This window comes from Hirundo rustica, chromosome 1 (genome assembly GCF_015227805.2).
Source record: "Hirundo rustica isolate bHirRus1 chromosome 1, bHirRus1.pri.v3, whole genome shotgun sequence".
In the NCBI taxonomy this organism is placed as follows: domain Eukaryota; kingdom Metazoa; phylum Chordata; class Aves; order Passeriformes; family Hirundinidae; genus Hirundo; species Hirundo rustica.
The window spans coordinates 4,155,103-4,178,807 of record NC_053450.1 but is presented as its reverse complement, the minus strand read 5'-3'; the positions used below and the strand labels follow the sequence as shown (position 1 = coordinate 4,178,807).

The 23,705-nt window shown below is 44.7% G+C and overlaps 1 protein-coding gene across 1 annotated transcript in view; it reads right to left on the bottom strand.

Moving 5' to 3' along the window:
• The window catches only part of KCNK9 (potassium two pore domain channel subfamily K member 9), an 88,488-nt gene extending 65,671 nt beyond the window's left edge, over positions 1–22,817 (bottom strand). Inside the window, exon 1 of the mRNA XM_040074589.2 lies at positions 22,235–22,817. Coding sequence (XP_039930523.1) covers positions 22,235–22,817 — 583 coding nt within the window. The remainder of the gene's footprint in view (positions 1–22,234) is intronic.
• Between the last annotated feature and the right edge of the window lie 888 nt (positions 22,818–23,705).

Below are 23,705 nucleotides of genomic sequence, written 5' to 3'. Positions count from 1 at the left end.
GTCCAGGCAGTACAAATTTTTGTACAATTGTAAAATCCAGGCAGTACAATCTATTTTTGAGTTGCTAAATTTGTTGCAAGCCCTGAAGCTTTTTGCCTGTAAAAATCCAGAGCCAGGTATAAAAAAGGTGGAGAAGCACTGTGCTGCAACACACCAGATGAATTCCAGGGACCTGATACGTGTGGCAGAGAGGCCCCAGGAGAGGTGCGTGTCAGCGCATCCAAGACAGCAGCCACGCCGTGGTCCTGTCAGGAGACACTGCTGTGCCTTCTAGCTGGCCTCTTTTCAGCATGATGAAAAGATGATGCCACATGCCAGGCAAAACCAGTCATGTGGATGGCTAAAAGTGTCTAACACATGGGGATCACGTGGAGCGAGATGCAAAGGAGCAGCTACACTGGGGAGCATCAAGAATGCAGCCAACCCTACCCTCCATGCGCAGGGTTGACAGTGCCCCAGCCCAGAAGGCACACAGTGGAACATGCGGAATCCTCCATCTCTGCAGAAGATGTTAAGGTGGGATCATAGGAGGAGTAGATAAAGAGCCCTTGGCACAAGCATTGGAGGGGGGCTGAGCTAGAGGGGGACTCTGAGCGATATGAAAACCTGTCTGCCAGAAGTTGGACTGAGATCCACCAACTCATTCCACACAGCTCCCCAAACAGACACACTTTCTTTTCTTAGAAACACAGATGCCTATATATATTTAAATCACTGCTCTAGTCAGGGGTTGTACTAGCTGTAAATTTTAAAACTAGGGGGAGGGGAAAGGCACTAAAGATTCCAGTATGTAATTTTCTTTTTTTTTTCTCTTATTAGATTATACCCTTGTTTAAGAACTAACTGTTCTTTTACTTGGTGTCCTTTTGGCAACCATCTCTACCTATCAAGACGTGGGTGTGTGCACTCCTCCAAGCTCCCCTGTACTTGCATAGCAAGTTCAGATGAAATACAGCATAGAAATTGTACTCCTGCAGTCCAGGAGCAGGAGTATTTAGAGCAATTAATCACTAAAATGAAGAAAAGGCAATGACTGGCACTGTAGAGGAAGAGAAAAAAAATGTCAACTTAGAGCACTAGTGAAACGTGCTCAAAATACACAATCCAGGGAGGAAGTAGCACGTCTGCCTCAGCATTGCACTGATGGCAGCTGAACATCACAGGCACTTTGGAGTTGTGCTGCTCACAATCAAAATTCTTTCCTGGGGCGGTGCAGCCATGAGAGTGGATTTGGCCGGTTCCTTCTTCCCCAAGGTAATTCAGCTCTCTCCGGTCACACAAGAAATAGTGACAACATTTAGTGCTCCCCGAGCATGGTTTAACCTAGAGAACAGCTCCAGAAAGGTTTGCATGGCTCTGCCCCAGGCTGAAGACAGAAGCATCAGCATGTCTGCCACATACTGCAGCAGCAGCTTCTCTCCTTAGAGACCTGTTTCGAAACACCCAGAGCTGGAAGGTGTCCACAAATTCAGCTGAAGTCATTAAGAAACCTCTGAGGTTGGAAAATTAGGATTGCAGATTATTGATCGATGGCTTTAATGACATAGGTCTAGCATTTCTACATTATCTAATCCTGCTGAGGTATAACTGTTCCCACAGCCAAATACCTCTACAGGTCAGAACAGCACGAAGAATTTTATGACTCTCCCATCAGAGTTTTAACCCCAAAGTTTGCTAAAGTGTTGGTAATCATTAAAAAGAGCTGCCCTACTAATGAGGCTGATGCTAAAACTAGTGCAGAGAGCACACAAAACCTGTAGGTTCAGGCAAAACAGCGCTGGGATGTTTTGATCCTGCCTGTATTGCAAGCCTGTGAGCTGTGTGAACCTCTTACGTTGTATGAGACCATAACACAGATAGTTGTGCAGTGCAGATAGGCTGGGGATGTTTGGTAGTGTGTATCTCTGGAGGCTTAAAAAATAAAATACATAGCTTCAGACTCTTTCAGAAAGGAGAGTGCATCCTGCATCCAGATCCCTACAATCATACATGGCATAAAGAAAACCCTCAGCCAAGTCCAATTACCATCAGCATCCCAGGGAAGGTCAATCAAGTTGTGACTGTTCTAAAACTGCCCTTGCATAAGCTGGGATGTTCTATACCTGCAGACTATTCTGTTCAGGGGGGATATCATGGAAAAAACTTCTGAGTTCTTTCTAAGAGTTCTATTCTGAGCAGCAAAAAACCAACAGAAATTTGCCCTTTCCTCTCTACTAACTTCTCCTTTTCCCACATCTTGAAGCTTTTCATGACCACGCAACCCTGCTCCATCTTTCCCAGTTCTCTTTTCTCATCACCCACTTCCCCATCTGCAATGCCATTTGTGCCAGCTGTGACTACAATTTTTTGGCTTCTTCAAAACACATCTCCAGGCATTTTTCTTCATAGCATCTTGGATACAAAACACATCCCTGAACTAACCCACAAGCCCAGGATCTTCCTTGGGATAAATTCTTCATCCGATCAGTGATGGTGGCAACTAAGAGCAATTAGCAGAATATAACTGTTATTATTTTCCTCTCCCTTCATCCTACTACTTGCTACACTCATTTGTGACCTGTCTCAAAGCAACAGAAACTTCTCTAAAGCATAGACATACTCCTGTGTTTTACAGGTATTCATCAAGTGAAAAACAAGGTGGGTCAGTACCTCATGAGTCAACAGGCAGAAAGAGCAGTTTTAATGTCTATGTACAAGAGATGGTAGCTTTCATTAATACTCCACATGGTGACTTACCTCCTCAGGTGTAACAGGACACAAAAATCTTCCAAGGGATGTTGGTGTGACAGATAGCTGAAGAAGTGGATTACCAAAGGATTAGGAGTTACCAGGCACCTGAACTATTTTTTTTTAATAAACTGTCCTGAAAGGCATATTTTTCTCATGTTCTTCAATGACTTCACACTCCAACCAACCTGTTTTCTAAACCTGTATTTGGCAGGTATGAGGTTCCTTGGCTTGGAAAACAGACTCCTAAGTGCAAAAGCTACTTTGGAAAATGGAGCTTTAGTTCTGTGGTCTTCTAGACACCTTTTTGAAATTACTCTGAATTTCGTGCTGGTACGGAGCCCAGTGCAGCAGAGCTTGAATCCAAGGACAGGACCAATCATCATGACAGGCTCTCAGTTTCAGTGAGTGGCAAATCAGAAGAAAACTGACATCAAATCCAATTGCACATATAGCTGTGCTATTGTCATTGCCAAGTGATGAGGTACATGATTCAGCACATAGAAGTTCACCTTCTTCCCAGGTGGGTCTCACAGTCTGTGCTGAATGTGAAGCACATCAGCAGCAACCCACTTCAGAGGGCTAAATCTAGCAGAGGAATGGCTGCAGTAGGTTGTGATTTTGGAGTGCAAATGCACTCTGGCACCTGGAAGGCTTCAGAAGAGAGCACACAGACACAAAGGACAAGGTTGCATGTAAGGCGCGCACCCTCACTGAGATCCCCATGTCAGTGGCTCCCAATCTTTTTGAAGGAACCATCAGTGATGCCAGATTTGGTGTCACTGTCTCACCTCTCCCATCCCATGCTAAACTCCAGTCTATTGCATCACTGCTTCTCTACCCTTTCCTAAAACTACTGTGTTGAATGGTCTCACAGCTCAAGCTCAGCTGAAATGAGCAGTAGGTGAAAAAGCGGCGGCACTATACACACAGCAGGGTGACAGCTTCTGCCCTGACACACCCTGCTATTATTGTTGTCACAGTCATGGCCACCAGTTAAACTGCAACAGCTGGCCCCTGACTCCTATTCCTGTTGCACTGGGACCAGCAGCCAAAACTGCACCACCTCCATCTCCTGAGTGCTGCTCAGCTCTCTGCCAGGCCATTGTGCCCAACACAGCCCCCAGACACCTGCAGGCCTGAGTCTTGTGACTGTGCTCAGCCCCAGTCTTCCCAAGTACATGTCAAGTTCCTTATACACTAGCCATGACTACCTCTTCATCCCCAAACTTAGGAAACATTCTCAACATATTTTCCCAAATGAATGTCTTGTAGTCTCAATGAAGTGGCATCTTTTTAAAAAAATACTTCATCCCCAGATCTCTATCCAGCTGTGAAAAGCAACTTTACTGATTTCAAAATGCATGTACTGTTGTCCAGCTGGACATATAGAGCAGGCTGATCTTGGCACATGATTTTGTTTCTTGCTAGGACACATATTTCAGATTTGTAAGTGGACTCAGCCATCAGTCCATTCTCCCTGGCCCCTGCTTTGTTTTTTCTAGTTATTTTAATCCTCTGCTTCAGTGCAACAAAGGTAGAGAGTGGAAATTTTCCACTACCCCAGTGTCTGGTCCTGAGCTTGAAGTCTTCAGAGTGACATGAAGATCAGAGGATGCTTTGCAGCTGAACAGAGATCTCTGTTCAAGCAAAGGTTGGTCCTTCATTAGAGCAGCCCACGGGTGAAATGAAAGTGTGGTGACATTAGTGAACACCCTACTAGAAGCAAAGAAAAGACTGCAGACCCACAGATGAGTCACAAAATCTGTCTGTTCCAGTGCTCTAATTACATTGTTCATCCAAGAAAAGCCTCCTTTGGAGCCATTAGGTCAGAATCTGTTCTCCCCTAGCTGTAAATCCCTCATAACTCGGTGAAGTCAATCGATTTCTATTGGTGTAAGCAAAATCAAGCACAGTGCACTTGCACAGCCTTTGATCTTTCCGTCTCTCTCTCTGAACACAAGCTCACAGAATGCCATTAAAGAGACAAGAAACCCAGGCCCCTGGGTCTCGTGCATGCTGCAGGCACTCTGAGCAGTGAGATCAACATCAAACACTGCACGGAGGTGGAACAGAAGGCAGAGGAGACACAGGAACCTTCTGTGCCTGCTTCAGGATGAAAGGTTGTGGACCTCCCAGAGGGCCTATGGACACTTGTTAAAGGGTTGTAACACATCACATTAAAAGAAAAATTATCTATCCATCTATCTATCAATCTATATTTCAAGTAGTATTATCTTTCTAATGGAAAAGCAAACACAGGGAGGCACAGCTCCTGTGGCTCTCCAGCACACTCAGTGAGCATGCACAGCTTTGCTGATACATGGGACTAAAACTCCAGAAGACTAAAGATCACCAAAACCAAACATTTCTCCTTCAGGATATCACCTGAATGTAGGATTCCAAGCAATGGTCCATTTTGTCCTAATAGTTGTTTCCAGCTTCTTCCTCTTCTTCAAAGTCTCTACCAATGTCCTGTGCAGCAAATCTTGCCAGCCTCTCCTTGGTAAAGAGCTCTGCACTGTGAATGGAAGCAAAAGTCACCATCCAAAAGACACAGGATGTTCCCTCAATATTAAGTGTATTAGACAGACAACCAGAGAATGACACGGGGTCATAGGAGCATTTCCTCCTGTTAAATCTCACGCAGCTTCTACTGAGATGTGCTCTTCTGGTTAGCAGGAGCACCAAGCACCTGCTTGGTCTGCACACTTGACTCTTGCTTCCTGGATAAATAAGAGTACTAAGTTCTCTAAGGGAACAGGAGAAGAGGAAAAGCTTACAGCGGACAAGAGCAGCTTGGCTTGAAGGAATTCAATGGGGAAGCCCACAAGAATAGCTTGAATACTACCGATTGTGTTGGAAGACCATGAGGCAAAGGCTGGAAAGAATTAGGATACTTATCTCTCTCAGATCCCCTCCAAGCAGAAGAGCAGCTAAGGAAGACAAAGATTTTAGAATGCAGAAAGTTGAAAGGCTGTCCCCTCTTCTTGGTGATCATCAATCTAACATTAGTTCTGACAAAGTGATTTATTCCAGTTAGTGGAAATGACTCAAAATAAAAAAAAAAAAAAAAAAAAAAAAAAAAAAAAAAAAAAAAAAAAAAAAAAAAAAAAAAAGAGTTTTCAAGGAGTTTTTTTTATTAATGTTTTAAGACAAATTAATATATATTAGTTTTGTATATATATTTACATTTCTTTGACTCAGTTAATTCTTTTGGGGGGGGGGGGGGTGGTTCAAGGGGAAAATATCTTCTGTTATTTAACATAAATCTCTTCCAGGCCTTTTATCCTAGGCCTTGCACTCAATACACTATCTTCAATTTCTGAAATTAGGTCCCCTGGGTTCGACATTTTCCACAGCACTGAAATGTGTACAGTATGATGCAGACAAAGACAGAGATATCTGTAATGGCTAATATGGAACTCTATTGATTTTGTTGGTTATATGATATTTGTTTACTTTTTAAGCCCTGTTTGAGAACATTTTTTATTCTTTTCGGGCTACTGACATATTTTCCATTTCCTACAGGAGCTAATATCGATGCTCTATACCATGTGTGTGTTAATTTGTTGGGTGAGTAGGAAGAGATGCTTCCTTCAAAATACAGGCTCTCCAGACCACATTCTGCACACATTTTTCTTAGTTTAAAGCCAACAAATACACCAAAACAACCAAGTTTTTCAGGATTTACAGTGATCAGAATCTGTTCCAGTCTGTCAGGATCCACCATTTTTGTCTGTTGGGAAAGCTGCAGGTGTTCTCTCCCACTCTCTGTTGTTTGAGGGGGGTGGGAACACAATACCACATGGGAATAAAAAATCAGCTTTATGGTGAACTGATATATGAGCAGGAATTAACAGGGTAGTGGGAAGAGGATGAATCAGCCAGTCCCAGGGAAGACAAAGAAATTTTTCAGACACTACCCTGGATCTCACCCACTCAGACACAGCATCTTTTCTTGGCCCCTGTGATACATCACTTCTTCCTCTCATAAAACCTTGTATTGCAGGATCAAGCAAACCTATGAGAATGGCTCTTCTAGGAGCAAATCTTCTGGTCCTACACCCAGCCAGTGATGCAGAGCCAGTCCACAAGTGCCAAGCCAGCCCAAGAACCCAGAACTGCTTCTGTGTAAAAGAAGTTCAGACCAACACTGAAGTCTAGAAAATATGGAACCTAACAAAAGTTTGGGCATCTGCACTTCCAGAACTAGGGAAGCATTCATTTCAAGCTCTGGAACATGGAAAAAATATATGGTCATGATCCCTGAGGTTATTTCATTTCAACAGCAGGTTGCTGCCACTCTTATGGTAAAAGACCCAGACTTGAAGGCCATGGAGGGGGAAGTAGATTTTGAAATGCAAAAAAATGGAGGCTGCACAAAGGCTTAGAGGGTTCTTCTGGAGAGAAAAAAAAAAAAAAAAAAAAAAAAAAAAAAAAAAAAAAAAAAAAAGTGCATTTGGGCTTAAATCTGTGTGGTAAATTATCTTTTCTCCCCCTGATGCAGGCAAGTAATTCCTCTCACTTTAATGGACAATTTTATGGCTGCTAATAACATTTGTAGCTTAGATAATGACAAGGATAATCAAATCTCATGCTTGAGGGCATAAACTGATTGCTGCAGGGGTTAGCAACAAAATCACCATTGCCATATATTGCACAGGTGTATTATGGGATAGATTTCTTTCCTCCAAAGTAGAAAGGCATTGGTGTCTGCCAAGATAACAGATTGGATGAATGTCTGTGCTATGGAAATTACTGGTTTGTATGCATGGGATTTAGGGAAAGAGGAGGAACCTCTTTGTTTCAGCACTACAGAATATGCAACCCAAAATGCCAAGTGAGCAGGGGCTGCAAGATGAATATTGATGCCTGTCCTAGCAGAGCAGCTCTCTTAAAACCAAATTCAGCCCTGACCATCTCAAAGTCCACTGTCAGACAGCAAACGCTGCTGTACATTCAGCAGAGCATTTAGAAACATCCATTGAGTGCGTAATCCCAGAAGCTGAGGGTTGAGAAAAACTTCAAATAGCCATTTGTCTTGTTGCAGGATGCTCTGTTCCTCAGTCTGTCACTTAAGGGTTACTCCACTCAGCAGGCAGCTCCTGTAGAGCAGCTCTCAGCCACCCATTCTTAGGAACACATGGCTGGAGGGGCCTCAAAAGGTAACTGAGCCCATTCAGGACTGAAGCAGGCTGAACTATACCAAACCCATGTGTTTTGGACAATTGTTTAACCACTTCAGACCAATATCCCGCTACTGACACTCTGGAGGTTCCTTACAGATCATGTTACACCGGTTTTCACAGCTGGTGATTAACCTACATGTGGGTATGTATGCAGAAAAAACTTATCAATGTCTTCTTTACAACTACCTTTCCCATGTTTGAAGCTGTTATTATTCCCCCCTTCATGTATTTCATATAGGCTAAACAATCTCTGTCCACTTCACACTGAATACAGGTTAATTTTTTCTTTCAGCATTTTGATTTTTCTCATCCTCCCTCAAAACACTGTGAGTCCAAAACTGCACTCAGTTTCCAGGCTGAAGACTTGCCACTTTATCAGCATGATGTTGTAGCACTCGCATCTAGTCAGTTTATATCATTATTTTATATGTGTCTTTGATATTTTATTCTTCAGTGTAATTCTGTGCACTTGATTTTATTGAATTGCATCATATTGATTCCAGACCATTCCTCCAATTTAACAAAATCGTTTTGTATTCTGCTCCTGCCCTCGCAGTGATAGCCACTCCTCACAATTAATGTGTGTACTCTCTGTTCTACCAGACAAGCCATTAATGGGAAACTTGAATAGTACCAGCCACAGGACAGACCCCTGTATGACTGCGTATGTTATGTCCAGCCAATCTGAAAGAAAACCAGTGATAAATATTGCTGCATTTTTTTTATCAAATTGTGAAACTATCTGGTGGCAGATTTAGCATATCTGTGGGTTTGGATTTTCTGCCCCATTTACACCTGCACAGTGTATGTGTTCTTCACACATGTGGTAAGCCCAGTCACTGTCTAACCTCTGGTCCACAGTGTGTGTCCATCCAGACTTTGCACCCACCTTGCAGTTCAGCCCAGTCTAAGATTTTTCTACTGCAATTATGAGAATTATATTATTATGCAATGCAATTATGCTATTATCATGCCACATATGTAATAAATGTCACAACCAACTGATTCTCCCTCCATCAGCTATCTGCTGGAATAAAAACAACCCAGAGAAGTCTAGCATCAGTTACTCAAGAAAAATCTGGGGTTGTTCCAGCTTGTCACTTGTTATCCCCTAGGTACTTTCATGCTGATTAACAGCTCGGTCAAATATCTTTCTGAAGATCAAATTTAGGTTGACTGAGCATTAACTGCCCATGTTCTCTCCCGTCCTTTTTTTAAAGATAGGCAGTATGTTTGTTTTTCCCTGCTACAGCCACTGGTAGGGTTGTTCAAACAGCAGCCATAAAAAGCTGGTGACACTGCTAACACAGAACAGTTGCTGCTCAGAGAAGAGGTTTGATTCTTATCCCGATATTCAGCTGGAGACAGAATTGTAGGATGCACTGATAATCCCTCAGGGGAGCACAAACCTTCAGAAAAAACCAAAAGGACAAGATAAATGTACAAAGATCCCAAGCAAGATCCAAGGCAAACTTCAAACAGCCTGTGTGTGTAGAAACCACTAAAAATACAGGACTGGGAAACCAGTCCATACCTGGCCACAAGGGAGGACAGAATGCAGGGGTCATTCCTGACAGAAGCTTGTCCATCCTGTTCTGCAAGACCAAGCAAAGAAGGGCCCACGGCACACCCCACCAACACATTTCTGTGTTTCACAAGAAACTGCTAGAAAGGTCGTTTTTCTCTGTGGCCACTCTAATGCTTCCTCGCTGTTGTTTAACACTTCTCCTTATTCACTGCGCCACACTCAAGGTCGTCAGGAATAGACCTGGAGTTCTGATCAGATTTGAAATGCTCCACAGGCTGGATACTTGTCAAAGAGACCATGGAAATAGTTTTTAATTCCTCATTACCCAGCTGCAGTCAGGTTCCATCTAGTTAGCCAAATCAGGACCACAAATGCCCAAGAGCCAGAAAATTTCACCATGAAAGCTACTGCTGGATACTCAGAGCCAAGATTGCACCCCATGCCTCTTCCTGTGATCCATCTGGGGGGAAAAAAAAAAAAAAAAACCTCCTGAAAACTTTAAAAATAAATCTATGTTATACCAAAATGCCAGTAGCATACCTACGTCATAAGGACACTGATTTCAAACAACAGACAGCAACAGCAATGAAGCAAGTCTGAGACTTTATGAAAAATTGTCTCTGGTGCCAGTCCAAAACGTCAAACCAGACCTAAATGCAGCATAAACTATCACAAGTACAGGAGTGGTACGAGGCCTTCTGAATTAAGATATAAAAAGGGGTGGATATGTGGGGAGAAAAGAAAAATTAAGCCATACCTAGTGCTTTTTACTCATTAAAATGAACCTCTTGCATCTGCAGTACATTCAGTAACTGGCTTGTAGCACCGCTAATTTGCCTATGTTAGCCTGCATCTCTAGGTATCAGCTTATGCTCTTTCCTCTGACTGCCAGAGTGCACTCATTAAGGCAAACACATTGCTACTAAAGTACTAATTGTTTTTAAAAGTGCCCTTTAAATAACAGGCCTTTTACTACTAGGCAGGATGTGTTTAAAGAGCTTAAGCTTTTGTTGCCAAAAGACTGGATGATCATTTATTTGCTTGTCAGAGAAAAATACCAGAAATGAACGAAAAAGCTGATAGGGCTGATAGCAACCATCTTCTTCCTCTTCTTGGGATCTTCATTCCCACATGGAACAGCAAGAAGGGAGAAACTCCAAAACAGAGAGGTTGGGAAGATCACTGAATTCTCAGTATATCAGTTGAAAGGTCAACTGAAGAGTTCTGGTCGAATCACTGGGATTTCCAGGTGTTTCTGATGGCACAGATCCAGCATTGCTGTTTTAACTATCAGTTGCCTAGAACCAGCCCCATGTAATTTCTAACACACCTAAGTAATAGTGAAAAAAAAATACCAAACCAGAAAAAAGAAGAGGAGAGAGGAGAGAAAAAAAAGGAAAAAGGAAAAATGAAAAAAAGGAAAAAGGGAAAAGGGAAAGGAACTCCAAACAAATAAACAGACATATTTGGTGTGCAGAAGCAAACAGTAGATCAGGAACTTTCATGAGGACATGCCAAAGTTATAGTGGATAGATAACTTTAAATGTTGGAAGAGACTTTCATTCCCCAAATGTTGGTCTCCAGACTACCACATCCCAAAATACAGGGCTTTGTCCTCTTTGGCAGTCTGGGGCAATCCAGTTTTTTTGCAAGCCTAGTGTATGCGATTGTGGTGGGTATTTTGAGATAAATTCGTGTTCTATATGTTATAAACTATAAACTGTATTACAAGCAGAGGTTTTCCACCAAACTGTGGAAACTCTCCTGCTTGCCAAGACTGATTTGCAGTCGTAGAGACTCCAGACAATAGCAGGGCAGAGCCCAGATTAGCAACCAAAAGGAATGGCCAAACAGGAGATGTCCCATCCATCAAGGAAGAGCCACCTGCCTTCTCCGGTGATTAACACATGATACCAATCTAGAAGAGGATCCAGAGATGTGGCTATCAGCATCCCAATGCCGACTTCTCGGAACTCCATTCAAGCACTCGATTCTGCCAGGAAGGAGCATTCAGAACCAAGCGGCCAGAGGAAGAAAACACATGAATATGTGCGGCAGATACGAACTAACAATAAAACTGCCTCGGGGGAGAAAAACTGTATGAAACCTGCCCACGGGATCTAGGGGAACGGGGGAAGACTGGTTCATTCGTGACCGTCTCTATGTTCACCCAACTTCGATAACCCGGGATCGAGGTTGTCTCTTTTATGATGGCTGTTTCAGATTGTAATTATTTTTTAAATGGCAAAAATAAAATTACTTTATATTAAATCGGCTATTGATTGTCCATAACATGATGATGCTGATTAATGCTGAAAGAGCATCCTTCTACTGTTTCTAGTCCTCAGCAAAAAATACAATATGTTTTATCCTGCAAGGAACTCTTCTAAAATTCATGGTTTACTCTGGAAGCCCAAGAAGTCCCTAAAGGCCAGAAAAAATGTGAGCAAGCATTGAGACTTCAAGTCATCTCTGCAAGTATGAGGAGTTTTTCTGATGCAAGATTGTCATGAAGAGTTCAATCATCTTTATTTCATGAACTGTTTTAAAATATTCTTGATGCAGTATCTTACATGACACAGCCTGCATGCAGAGCCTTACAGTCAGGGCTCCATGTCCTTCCTCATCCTGGAGTTCATTTTATTGCAGTATAATATTTTATATGTATCCAGAGCAAAATTAAATTAAGCACCAAACTGCAGATTTTTAGAAATTATTACTGCTGCAAACACTGTTTGCACTGAATGAAGTCAGCCCTGTTTCTCCATTACAGCTCAAACTACCAACAACTAACAGCAACTGTACATTTGTTCAAGTAATGGAGATAAATACCTTTGAAACAGGAATATTTGACACTTTTTCCTACTGTGTCTGGTCCTGAGAAATTTCATATGGGTGTGAAATGCAGCAGAGTGACAAATCAAAACTCGAGTGGTTTAGGTTTGTTACAACATTTAACTTCTGACATGGTTCCCATGGCCTTTGTTGGTTTAAACATAAGAGGAGGACATCCTCTCCAGAGGACATCAAAAGAAAAGAAGGTAGAAAAAATAAAATATTCTATCTCCACCCAAAACACCCCTGTAATGAGTTAATGGTAAGCACCCTTCTGAAACTGCTGACATTGCCGATTGTCTTGGGAGTGGATCTCTTATTTCTATCTTCCTTTCAACATGTCAAGAACACCGCTAAATTGGGAGTCTACGAGCATTTCCTTAGAGCTAATCTCCTGCACGACACACTTAGAGAGAGCTGCAGCAGGTTTCATTCATCAGTCTGTGCCCTCAAGCTCTCTGTGAAATTTTTCTGTGTGAGAAGAAAGGTCCTCTTCTCTGATGGCAGAGTAAGGAGACAATCAGCTTCCCATCAGATGCTTTTTAACCCCACTACTTGCCTGCTTTTCTCTGAAGCTCTTTTTTCCTGCTGGTGCAGGCAATTGAAAGGACAAAGCAGCCTTCTCCCTCCTAATCATCCTAATAAGTAACAAATACATGAGCCCTTAATAGAGAGATTCCTTTCATTGGCATGCCCTAATCACCTCCATAATGAAAGCAGTTAAAGAGGTTATTGAACCCTTTAACCAACTGGTAACTGCCTAAGCCTCTTGTGGCAATTGGCCAGGTATTAATAAAAAAAAAAGTCATTGATCTTCTTAAAAAGAAAAACCTGCTAAGAAACTTCAGGGATTCTTCCCCTTAAACAGGAAAAAAAATAAGTGCATGTTACACTTCAGAAAAAAAAAAAAAAGCATCTCAGTTGATCAGAAGATGATAGATCAGAAGAAGTCATTAACTCTCTGGAAGTCATGAAAGTAAAGAGAACAAGCAAACAGCAAGAAAAAAAACACACACCACCACCACCACCACCAAAAAAAAATTCTTCCTCAAGATTTCTCTTTGCTCAAGTTTGAGGTATGAAGTAGGCATGTAGTTTAGCCTTCCACTTTCAATTAAAAAAATACAAATCAGTATAAACGTCAAAGTCAGTTTCATTATTAAAAATAAATAAATCTGAAAACTGCTTTAAAAGATATTTTCCATTAGTTGATTTGGTATAGAATGTAACTCCTTGAACTGTAGAATTTTTGTCAAATAATGGCCTGATACAAAACTACTGTGACTCAAAATATTCTCCCTGTTACTTATCATAAACTTTGGATCAGGCCTTTATTTATGGGTTTGGATTTTTGGGGTGGGGTTTTTTTGTTTGTTATTTTGCCAGACATTCCTTTATAGAGCAGGTATCCATAGACACTCTCACTTTAATCAATTGAAGTGCTGTAGCTACACCAGCAATATCAATTTTAGTTGTAGCTAATCAAGTCACAGACACCTGGGGTATCATGCTAATCTACCTAAAATCAGTAGATTCCACAGACAATAACCCTGAGAAAGTATCAAATTATAACTATTTTGCATTGCAGCAGTGTCCATATGTGAAATTTCTGAAGTAGACCATGGCTTCATTCAAATTATGCATAAAGAGGAGAATAGGCCTGCTACACACAGCAAACAACAGTTGCAAGTCCACAGTAACCTCTTAGTTCAACTTACAGGCATCAAGGACTCATTAGTTCCGCATCACCAGTAAGTGTCCTTGCTAGCATCTGTTGGAGGGGAAGGGGATATTTCATGTGGCCTCTAACTATATCCAGCCAAGGATCTTCAATAAAATCCATAGCAAGTGGGATACCCGATAGCCTAAAAGGCCTTTGACAGAAGACACATAGGAATAACAGAGATAATTAGCCAGAATAGCAAATGAACCTTCATTAAATAAAGTTCCAGGTTCCGCTATTACTGCATGTCACTTCTGACTTGTCCTAGGCTGCAGGAGTTTGCCAGTAGCACCTTGAACTCCTTATGGCTCTCTGCCTTGGTTCATTTCCACTGTTCAGTCTGGCTTAAACTCATGTCAAGTGGTCTGAAAGAGAAAGAAGTGAGCAGTTTGGCAATTAGAAATAGCTCCCAACCTGAATCTTCAGAAAGTCATTTTCTCTTCTTGTCTCTAAATTGAGGATAAATTTTACAGAGGTGTTGTGAAGATGAATCACCTAATGTCAGTACAGCATTCTGAATAAAGTGCTGTGCAACTCCAGCTCAAAGCCATGAGAAAGGATTTCAGCATTTATGGGGGAATACGCTCCAATACTGAAGGAACTGAGCACCTCAGCTCAGATGGCATTCGAGGAAACACAACAGCATTCTCAGCTGTCCTTCGTGCCAGACCAGCAGCATCTGTCCCAAAACTCATGGTGTCCAACAGGGAAGCTCTCCATTAATCAGTTTTCCTTTGGTCAAGCCTCATAGTTGTGAAGCTGTCCCAAGAAAAAAGCAAAAGGTTTTTATTATTTTTATTTGAAGAAAGCATAAGCCCATTGCCAACAGTTAAATTTCCTTCCTTATTCTTAGTCACAAAGGTCTTCTTTCACTCCCAGTTCTGCCCTGTGAGCTTCTGCTTGCCATCCTCATATAAGCAGGATCATTTTCTCCTTCAGCTAACTTCTTTCCCAAAACATTCACCACCACCTCCCGCTCCTAACCTTGACTGTGGGTAAACACAGATATTTCTATTCTGACACTTGCAAGGGTATATAAATGGGTTTACTGGATAGAAAAATAATCAATAAGCAAAGACCATAAAGTGGAGAAAATAGAATTTCAAATATTTTGCGTGGATTTTTTCTCAAGTAAAAGAAGTTAACCCAAGAACTACTAGGTCTCAAGAAGTAGCGGGGAAAAAAAAAAAAAAGGAAGATTCAGAAAATCATACAACATACAGGTGATAAAGACTTCAAGAGGTCAGCCAGTCCATCTACCTTCCCAAAAGCAAAAGCCGCTGCAACTTATTAATTCCTTAGAGATTTTTGTCTAATCTCTTTTTTAAGCAGTCTCCTTAGGCAGTCTCTACCTGCACAAAACCATCCTGACAGCAGGAAAGAGTTTTCTTAATGGTTAATCTAAATCTCACTTGCTTCAGGTAAAGATAGAATTATGAAGAGTTAGGAGGAAGTGAAAGAGCACCGAATCCTAAAAAATCCTAAAAAAGGTTTCTCAGTATTTCCCCCAAACTATTTTCCAACTCCTACAATTGCATTTGCACTGCCAATAAGCCATGCTGTGGGAAGTTGCAGGTCAACATCTTTCTGAGCTGTAATTTTTACTTGTTTATCAGTGATTTTTAGAAAGCTTTTGCTTAAGTGCCTCTAGCAGGAATCTGAGGTATCATTGCAAAACCGGTTTTCAAGAACTCAAGAACTTTTTCCACAAATGTGAGCAAAGTAGCTTCAAAGTCTCCTCTGTCGGCACAACACTATTCTGGATTCCCCCCCGCCCCACCCCAAATTTTCATCAGACAAAGAATATAGTGTGAAACAATCTTGCAGACTATTCTAGTTTGCAGGGGAGAAAAATCCTACCCACAGTCCATCTTTATGGGAGATCCATGATGAAGAGTCCATCTTCACTGTAGGAGACCTCCTTCTTCCTTGGGAGATATCACTCATAGATATCCAGGCCCTCACCATCCAGTATTTTCCACTAAAGCGTCAGGTGGCATGTATGAGGAGATTTGTTACTTCAGTGTATCTGCAAGCATTTGTCTCACCAGAAGATCTTGCTTTCTGCTTTCACTTGAGTTTATTAATAATTGATTAGCTTAATCTACTCTGTGCTTGTTTGGTTTTTTAACAATATATGACCTTGATGGTCCTGGCAAGTCAGGAACGCAGCAGTTAATTGACCAAAACATTTGTGTCTCTATTCTTAATCTCTTCCCTTACATGTCTTGTTTTCTTCCTTTCCTTTCTTTCCATTGCAGGTTGTCCATCTGCCATGATTCCCTACTCAAACCCTTTCAATGGACAGGCTCTAAATATTTCCTGTTACCCTGGTTTTTCTGAGCCTTTTGATTTTCATAAATGGAGTCAGATCTTTTTAGTTATTGTACAATATTAAGAGCAGTTTTCTATCTTTCTCACAGATGTAACATAAACAAATCCTTTGTTTTTCATTCTCTGTCCTTTGTTTGCATATTTCTAACCTGAAAACAATTGTAACTGACAATTGGTCTAGCCAGCCACTGAGGCTGAGGGGTGGAAACCCCAAAAAGCCAATCTTCTGCTAGACCCAGAAATGTATAAAAAGTAAAAAAATAAACAAAGGGGTCTCCTCTTCTCTCCGCTCTTTCAGCTGGGAGCTGGATCAGAAGAACCTCTGTGAAAATCTCTTGTCTGCGTGTGATTGCTTTGTGTGTCTCAGTGACAATTTCCGTCTATCAAAAACCAAGAGAAGACTCAAAACACCAGGGGCTAATCTTAAAGAAGCAACAGACAAAATAATTCACCTGTGAGAATACTTCAATTTTTTTCTAACCCAAATTAGAGACATCACTGTACTACCAAGTTGGTGTTTTTACACCCATTTTGCAAAGGGTAAAATGATGCACAGAAAGAACATGGAGACTCAACCGCTATCCCAAAATGGATTTAAGCATGTGTTTGCTTAGTTCATTAATGCAGGTTCAAACTCCCTGTCAGGACACCATCTGCCAGAAGTATGAAATGTCCTCATCTGGATGCAGACAGTTCCTGAGTGTTTGGCTACTCAGCAGCCAACCAGCTGTCAATAGGTGGATGTTCCATTCACCATTACAGGTATTGCATGACAATCTTTTAAAAAATATTTTATCTCAACAGTTCACTCACTGCATATAGTAGGTTCAAAACTGAAAACAAAGGTCTAAAACCTAGAAAAAGAGACTCATAATTCACAGCACAAACTGCCTTAATTTTGCTCCCCTTACAGTCACTTCTCAGGAAAAAAAATAAATAAATAACAATTTTCAATCTGCTTGTTGTTTCAGTTCATTTTAGAGTGACACAAACAGCTTTCAGTTCTTTACATTCTGCACAAGCCTCCAGAAATATTCAGTGTTTACTAGAATTTGGTGGTGTTAAATGAAGTATGACTATCACCCTTTAAGGCCTAAAGAATAAAGCTATATCCATACCAGTAACACATTTTGACAGTGTTGACACCTGCTAACACAGAAGCAGTTTAATGACTCCTATAGACCTGTAGAAAAGGGCACTAAAACTTGCTAGGAATGCTAGAAATAACCCTTTATTTTTGGAAGGTGGGGTTTCATTCATAGTATCAAGCCTTTAGATGAACTCTGTGGCATATTCTACAGTGTATCTTGTAAAAGACAAATAACTGTATGTAAAACCTTCATTAAACCTCTCTTTTTCATCATTTTGACTATGTAAGGGGAAATGGATAGGAATTCATACTAGCTCACTCTGAAACAGGAACAATCCTGAAATGAACGCAGCACCTGGTGAGAGCCAAGAAAAGCTTATTAGCTCTTTTTGATCACCTAAAAAGTTTTACACTATTCAAACTTTGTAGAAGCTGGGGGGGGGGGGGGGGGGGGAAGGGGACAAGAAAGGGAGGGGGAGAGGATTTTCTGCTAATTGATTTTAAGATCAGACTCATCGAGTGTTGTAGCACCTGCTGTTGTCAACCTTTCCATTGTTGTGTCAGTTAACAAAAAAGAAAATTAAAAAAAAAATCAAGGAGACAAGGAATGGAAGAACAAGGACATTGCATTTGGGGAGCAGAAAAATATGCTTTGCCCCAGGTTAAAAAAAAAAAAAAAAAAAAAAAAACCAAAAAAAAACAAACAAAAAAACCCTGTTTCTATATACTTGATTAGCCCTCACTTTTTTGTTTAGTACTCAGCTTGACAAGTGAGCAACATCCCCCCAATCACCCGACAATAAAAGCCAAACACCATAGATTAGAGGAAATGAGAGACTTGATCAAATCTCAGTCTTTTGCCTCACACAGGAGAGTTTCAGGTTTTCACAGTCCCTTCCAAACAGGTCTTTAATGTTGCATTTCCGCGGGAAAAATGAGCTTGCCCAAGGAGGGGAGTCTGGAGCTGCAGTGACAGACGGTAGCCGAGCCCAGCCCGAGGGCTCTGCCGGAGCTGTCCCTTCAGCACCAGGGACTGGGGACACTGCCGGAGCTGTCCCCTCAGAACCACAGACTGGGGACACTGCCGGAGCTGTCCCCTCAGAACCAGGGACTGGGGACACTGCCGGAGCTGTCCCCTCAGAACCAGGGACTGGGGACACTGCCGGACCTGTCCCTTCAGCACCAGGGAGTGGGGACACTGCCGGAGCTGTCCCCTCAGAACCACAGACTGGAGACACTGCCGGAGCTGTCCCCTCAGAACCACAGACTGGGGACACTGCCGGAGCTGTCCCTTCAGCACCAGGGAGTGGGGACACTGCCGGAGCTGTCCCCTCAGAACCACAGACTGGGGACACTGCCGGAGCTGTCCCCTCAGAACCACAGACTGGGGACACTGCCGGAGCTGTCCCCTCAGAACCAGGGACTGGGGACACTGCCGGACCTGTCCCCTCAGAACCAGGGACTGGGGACACTGCCGGAGCTGTCCCCTCAGAACCACAGACTGGGGACACTGCCGGACCTGTCCCCTCAGAACCAGGGACTGGGGACACTGCCGGACCTGTCCCCTCAGAACCACAGACTGGGGACACTGCCAGAGCTGTCCCTTCAGCACCAGGGACTGGGGACACTACCGGAGCTGTCCCCGTAGCACCACGGAGTGTGAACACTGCCGGAGCTGTCCCTTCAGCACCATGGAGTGCGACCACTGTCGGAGCTGTCCCTTCAGCACTACAGACGGGGGACACTGCCAAAGCCATCCCTCCAGTACCACGGAGTGGGGACACTACTGGATTTAGACCTTGAATACTATGGACACTGCTATGGGTGTCCTTTCAGCACCACAGACTGGGGATACAGACAGAGGCGTGCCTTCAACACAGCGGACTGGGGGCAAGCCAGAGTTGTCTCTTCTGGTCTCTCTGGACCAGAGCTGCCAGAGCTGTCCCTTCAGCCCCACATCTCAGGGGCAATGGGGCCCCTGATTCATGGTGTGGGGACACTGTCCCCTGGCAATGGAAGAGTAGCACCTGCCTCTTCCCAGCTACTGATGGTCCATGGCCAACCATAAACATCTTTGATTAAATTAAAGCCACAGTAGTTGAAATCAGCACAGCAAAGAGGTAATCGCTCCAGACATGTTGCTAGCACGGCAACATCACAGAGTAAAATTAAGATAGACGTAAATTAGTCTGCAACCATATGCATATTGCCCAGCTTTATGGTCCACCAATTCCTATCACTGTTTTGTCTGAAGGGAAGTTTTGTGGAAATAGAGGTACCCTTCCAGATTAGGCAAGGTCTTTGTTCATTCTCTTTTAAAGGTCAGCCTGTGATGATATTTAAGACACACATTTGCAGGAGTACCTACTGAGTACAGCAGGTTCACCAATGCACACCCCACTGTATGTGCTTCTGGAAGTCTGTCCGGAAGGTTTTAGAGTGAGAAAGATGCATATGAGAGCATACACACAGATTTGGGAAAACAAAAACAAAAACAAATACGAACCAAAAATGCATAAAAGATTAATATGAAAATTTTAGATCAGTCCCCTACACAAGAAACATAGATAAGAACTCTTGTTTCTCTAAGAACTTAGACAAAGAAAGTAGGGGTTTTTCCCCACCCGTAAGACAAATTAGTTTAGGATAAATAAGAAATTAAAGAAAAATCTTCCATGCTTGCTTTTACAGACTAGCAGTAGATCAGACAACATCATGAAGCCACTTTAGTACTGAAGAGATGGTACAAAAAATAGAAGTGCATTTGGCAAGATGCAGAGAGCAACTATTAATAAACTTTTGAAAGACAGATCAGATATCCTCCCAGAGCACAACTTCCCAAATGAACAATTGTTACAGAATGCCTGTAACTTTCTGCATCATTTTTATTATCACTCTTCCTCCCAGTGGTTCTCTGTTGCTATACACATTTTTAAATTTAAACAATTCATACATCCCAAAGCACCTCTGTCTACAGAAATGCATTCTATCTTCTGCATGCTGAGATACTCTAAGCTTCCCAAACAAATCCCAGCCCTCTGAAGGAGAAAATGCTACAACTTCCCATGCAAGTTGTACTTGTTTGTGGGTAAAATACCATCAAAACAGCAAACTACTGTACAAGCATCCCCGTCTACCTGCCACAAACACAGCTTAAGAACACAGCAAGTATTGCAGGCAGCTCCTAGGCAGGAGTACAGGGCACTGTGAGTACACAGACGTGTGTGTGGAAGGCTTGTTGTAACACAGACGAGCACGACAGAGCAGTATTCACTTAGCAAAAATAAGTGGCAAGAGACAGGCTGAGGAAGAGAGACTCAGTGGTCAAAGGAGGAAAGAGAGTTCTGACATCGTAAGGAACAGCAGGAAATGCAAATCATCAGCCAAAGTTGCATTCTACTTTATATTCTACACCCTGTTAATATATGCATTTGTACTAATATATCTAATAACAGTAAGGTAGAGGAAATTAACCCTTAAAAATCTTATCTTTGTAAAGGCAAATAGGCTTTATACTGTCAGATGGTCTTTCAAAGGAAATTTTTTACTGCCCCAGGTAGAATATAGTCAAATACAAACATAAGCAGAAACTTTTCAAAGGGCAGTGGACAGCATGTTCTACTGAAAACTCAGTATCTTCAGGTGGCAGTGTGAAAATTTCTTGTAGCAATCCCTACATGGCAAAAAGACCTAGTCCTTCTGTATTAAAAAGAGAGCTACTTTCATGTCCTGTTAGGTATAATGCACTATCAAGCAGCCACTGAGTTAGAGGGGTCTTTTCAGACCTTCACAGATATTAGAAGTTCTGGAAGAAAAATGTTATCAACTGCCTTAGTATACCCACCTTAAAGAACACTAAATTGGCACAAGCTGCTCACCCAGCCAAAGCCAGAGTTGCAGCACAGTTTTGTGTGCACTCCGCAGCCTCTAATCACCATGGTATTTATTTTTATGGCAGAGAAGCAAACTTTGTGACAAATGCTCAGCTTTAGCTGTGGAAGCAGGGAAGTACAAAATGATAGCCAGCTCCTGTGTCCACTGACTGTCCCTTGACTGTCCTGGGAAGTGGCACATCTGGCAGGCTGGGCAGCACGGATGGGACAGCAGGCATCATTTTGCCCATCAGACCATGTGCCCACAAAGGGGAAATGCAGACTGTGACCTGTTGTCACATCAGACACTCCAGCTGCAATAAAAACTCCAGGAACACATTGTCAGTGCCCAGGGTTTGACCGCAGTGGTGGGAACCACCACCACTGCCCTTGCCAACACCAAAACAAAGTTTGCAAAAGCAGGTCTATCCATGCCTGGCTACATTAAGGGTTTTCCCAGCTGATCCTGTTCCCATGCCCTCATAATTTTCATTCTCTTCCAGATGCTTTTTGTCTAAGTTTTCCCTGTGTCTCTTAAGGTGGAATAAGGAGTGTGACAACAGGGCCTTCTTCCTAAGAGGAACCCCAGGAGTGTCACTCTGCCTCTTCCCCCCTCTTCCTCTCCATCCAAGCCACAGCACCATAGTAGCCACCTGGCCAGTGCCAATGCCCCTAGCCAGACCAGCTTCATTCTTCTCCAGTCCCACACAAGAGACCGAGGATCCATTTCCAGGAGAAGAGGTGTGGGACACCGTCAAGTCCAACAAGTGCATTAAATTACGTAACACGGGAGAGAAGCAAAAAGACTCATCCAGCACAGACACCTTTGCATGCCACAGCCTTCCTACCTCTCTCCCTTTTTGCCAGCCCGGGAAGTTTTTGCCCCGGCCCCGGCCCTGGCCCCACAGGGCCTCCCCGGAGGGAGTTACTCACCGATGGTCGTGATGACCGTGATGGCAAAGTAGAAGGAGCCGGCGAATTTCCACTGGACTCCGGCGCGGTGCGGCTCGGACTGCATGATCACCAACTCCAGCTGCCGGTAGTCCTCGCTGGTGATGTTGTACTTTCCTTTGAGCCGGATCTCCTCGGCTTTGAGTTTCTCCTCCTCCCGCATCTCGTTGTCGGACTCCAGGGCATCAAAGACGGCGGCCCCGACCAGCAGGTAGGTGAACGTGCAGATGATGAGGGACAGGGTCCGCACGTTCTGCCTCTTCATGGCCGCCAGCAAGGGGCGAGTGAGGGGACCATGTCCCCCCCTGGCCGCCCGGGGTTCCGACAGGCCGCAGCAGCTACAGCAGGGGAGCAGCTGCCGGGGGGGCCGGCGGCGCTCGCCGCCGCTGCCGCTGCTCCGGGGCAGCTTGTGCTGCGGCGGCGGTCGTTCCCCGCCCGCCTGCTCGGGCTCCTGGGAAGAAGAGAGGCACAGGAGGCTGCTGGAGCGCCGGGACCAGGTGCCTTGAAGCCGGGAAACTCTGCGCAGGACCTGCCCAAACCAAGCCGTCCCAGTGCGCAGGGCCATCCAGGGCACCCCCCGCTCCTCCCCAGCACCGAGGCCAGGGGCAGGGGGTCCCCGCCGAGGGGCCGACGACCCCGGCACGGAGTCCTGCGGCGGGCGGGTCCCCCCGCGAAGTTGGCGCGGCGGCGCGGGGAAGGATCGCCCGCAGCCCGGGCGGGGCGCGGCGGCGAGGCGGAGGCCGCCGCCGTCCCAAGTTTCTTCAGACGGAGCGGCGGGGCCGGGGGGGGCCGGGCAGCGGCAGCGCGCCCATCCGCCGAAGAGGAGCGGGGAGAGGGGCGGAGGGCTCCCGGGCTCCGGCCGTCGGGGACCCGACCCGCCCCGGCCCCGGCTGCCTGCGCGGGCGCCGGCCGGGAGGGTCGGGACAGGCTGAGCGCTCTATTCCTTCCGCCGCGGTGCACGGAGGGCGGCGGGGAGCCGGGCAGCTGCTGCCTCTGCTGCTGCTGCTGCTGCTGCAGGTGGCCGCGGCGTGGGCAGCGGAGCGGCGTCCGGTGCGGCGAGGGCGGCGGCGGCGGTGTCAGGCGGCGGGCGCGGGGCCGGGGGCAGCATCCCCGGGCGCGCCGGGCCGCGCCGCCGCTCCGGCGGGAGGCGGGGGCGCCGGGCCGGCGGCGTGGCCCTGGCGGCGGGGAGCCGGCGCCCCGCGAGCGGGAGGAGCGGCGCGGAGCCGCCCCGGCCGGCGGGCGGGGAGGCGGCGGCGGCGGCGGCAGCCGCGGGAGCGAGCACCTGCCCGGGGCAGCGGCGGGGCGGCGGCGGGGCGGGACGGCGGCGGGCTCCGGCTCCGGCCGCGGGCTGCCGGGAGGAGCTGAGGATCGCCGGAGGCTTCCTCGGGGAGCGCGTGCCGACAGCTCGGCCCCAGGCGGACACAAAGACGGAGGCGAGAAGAAAAATAAGACC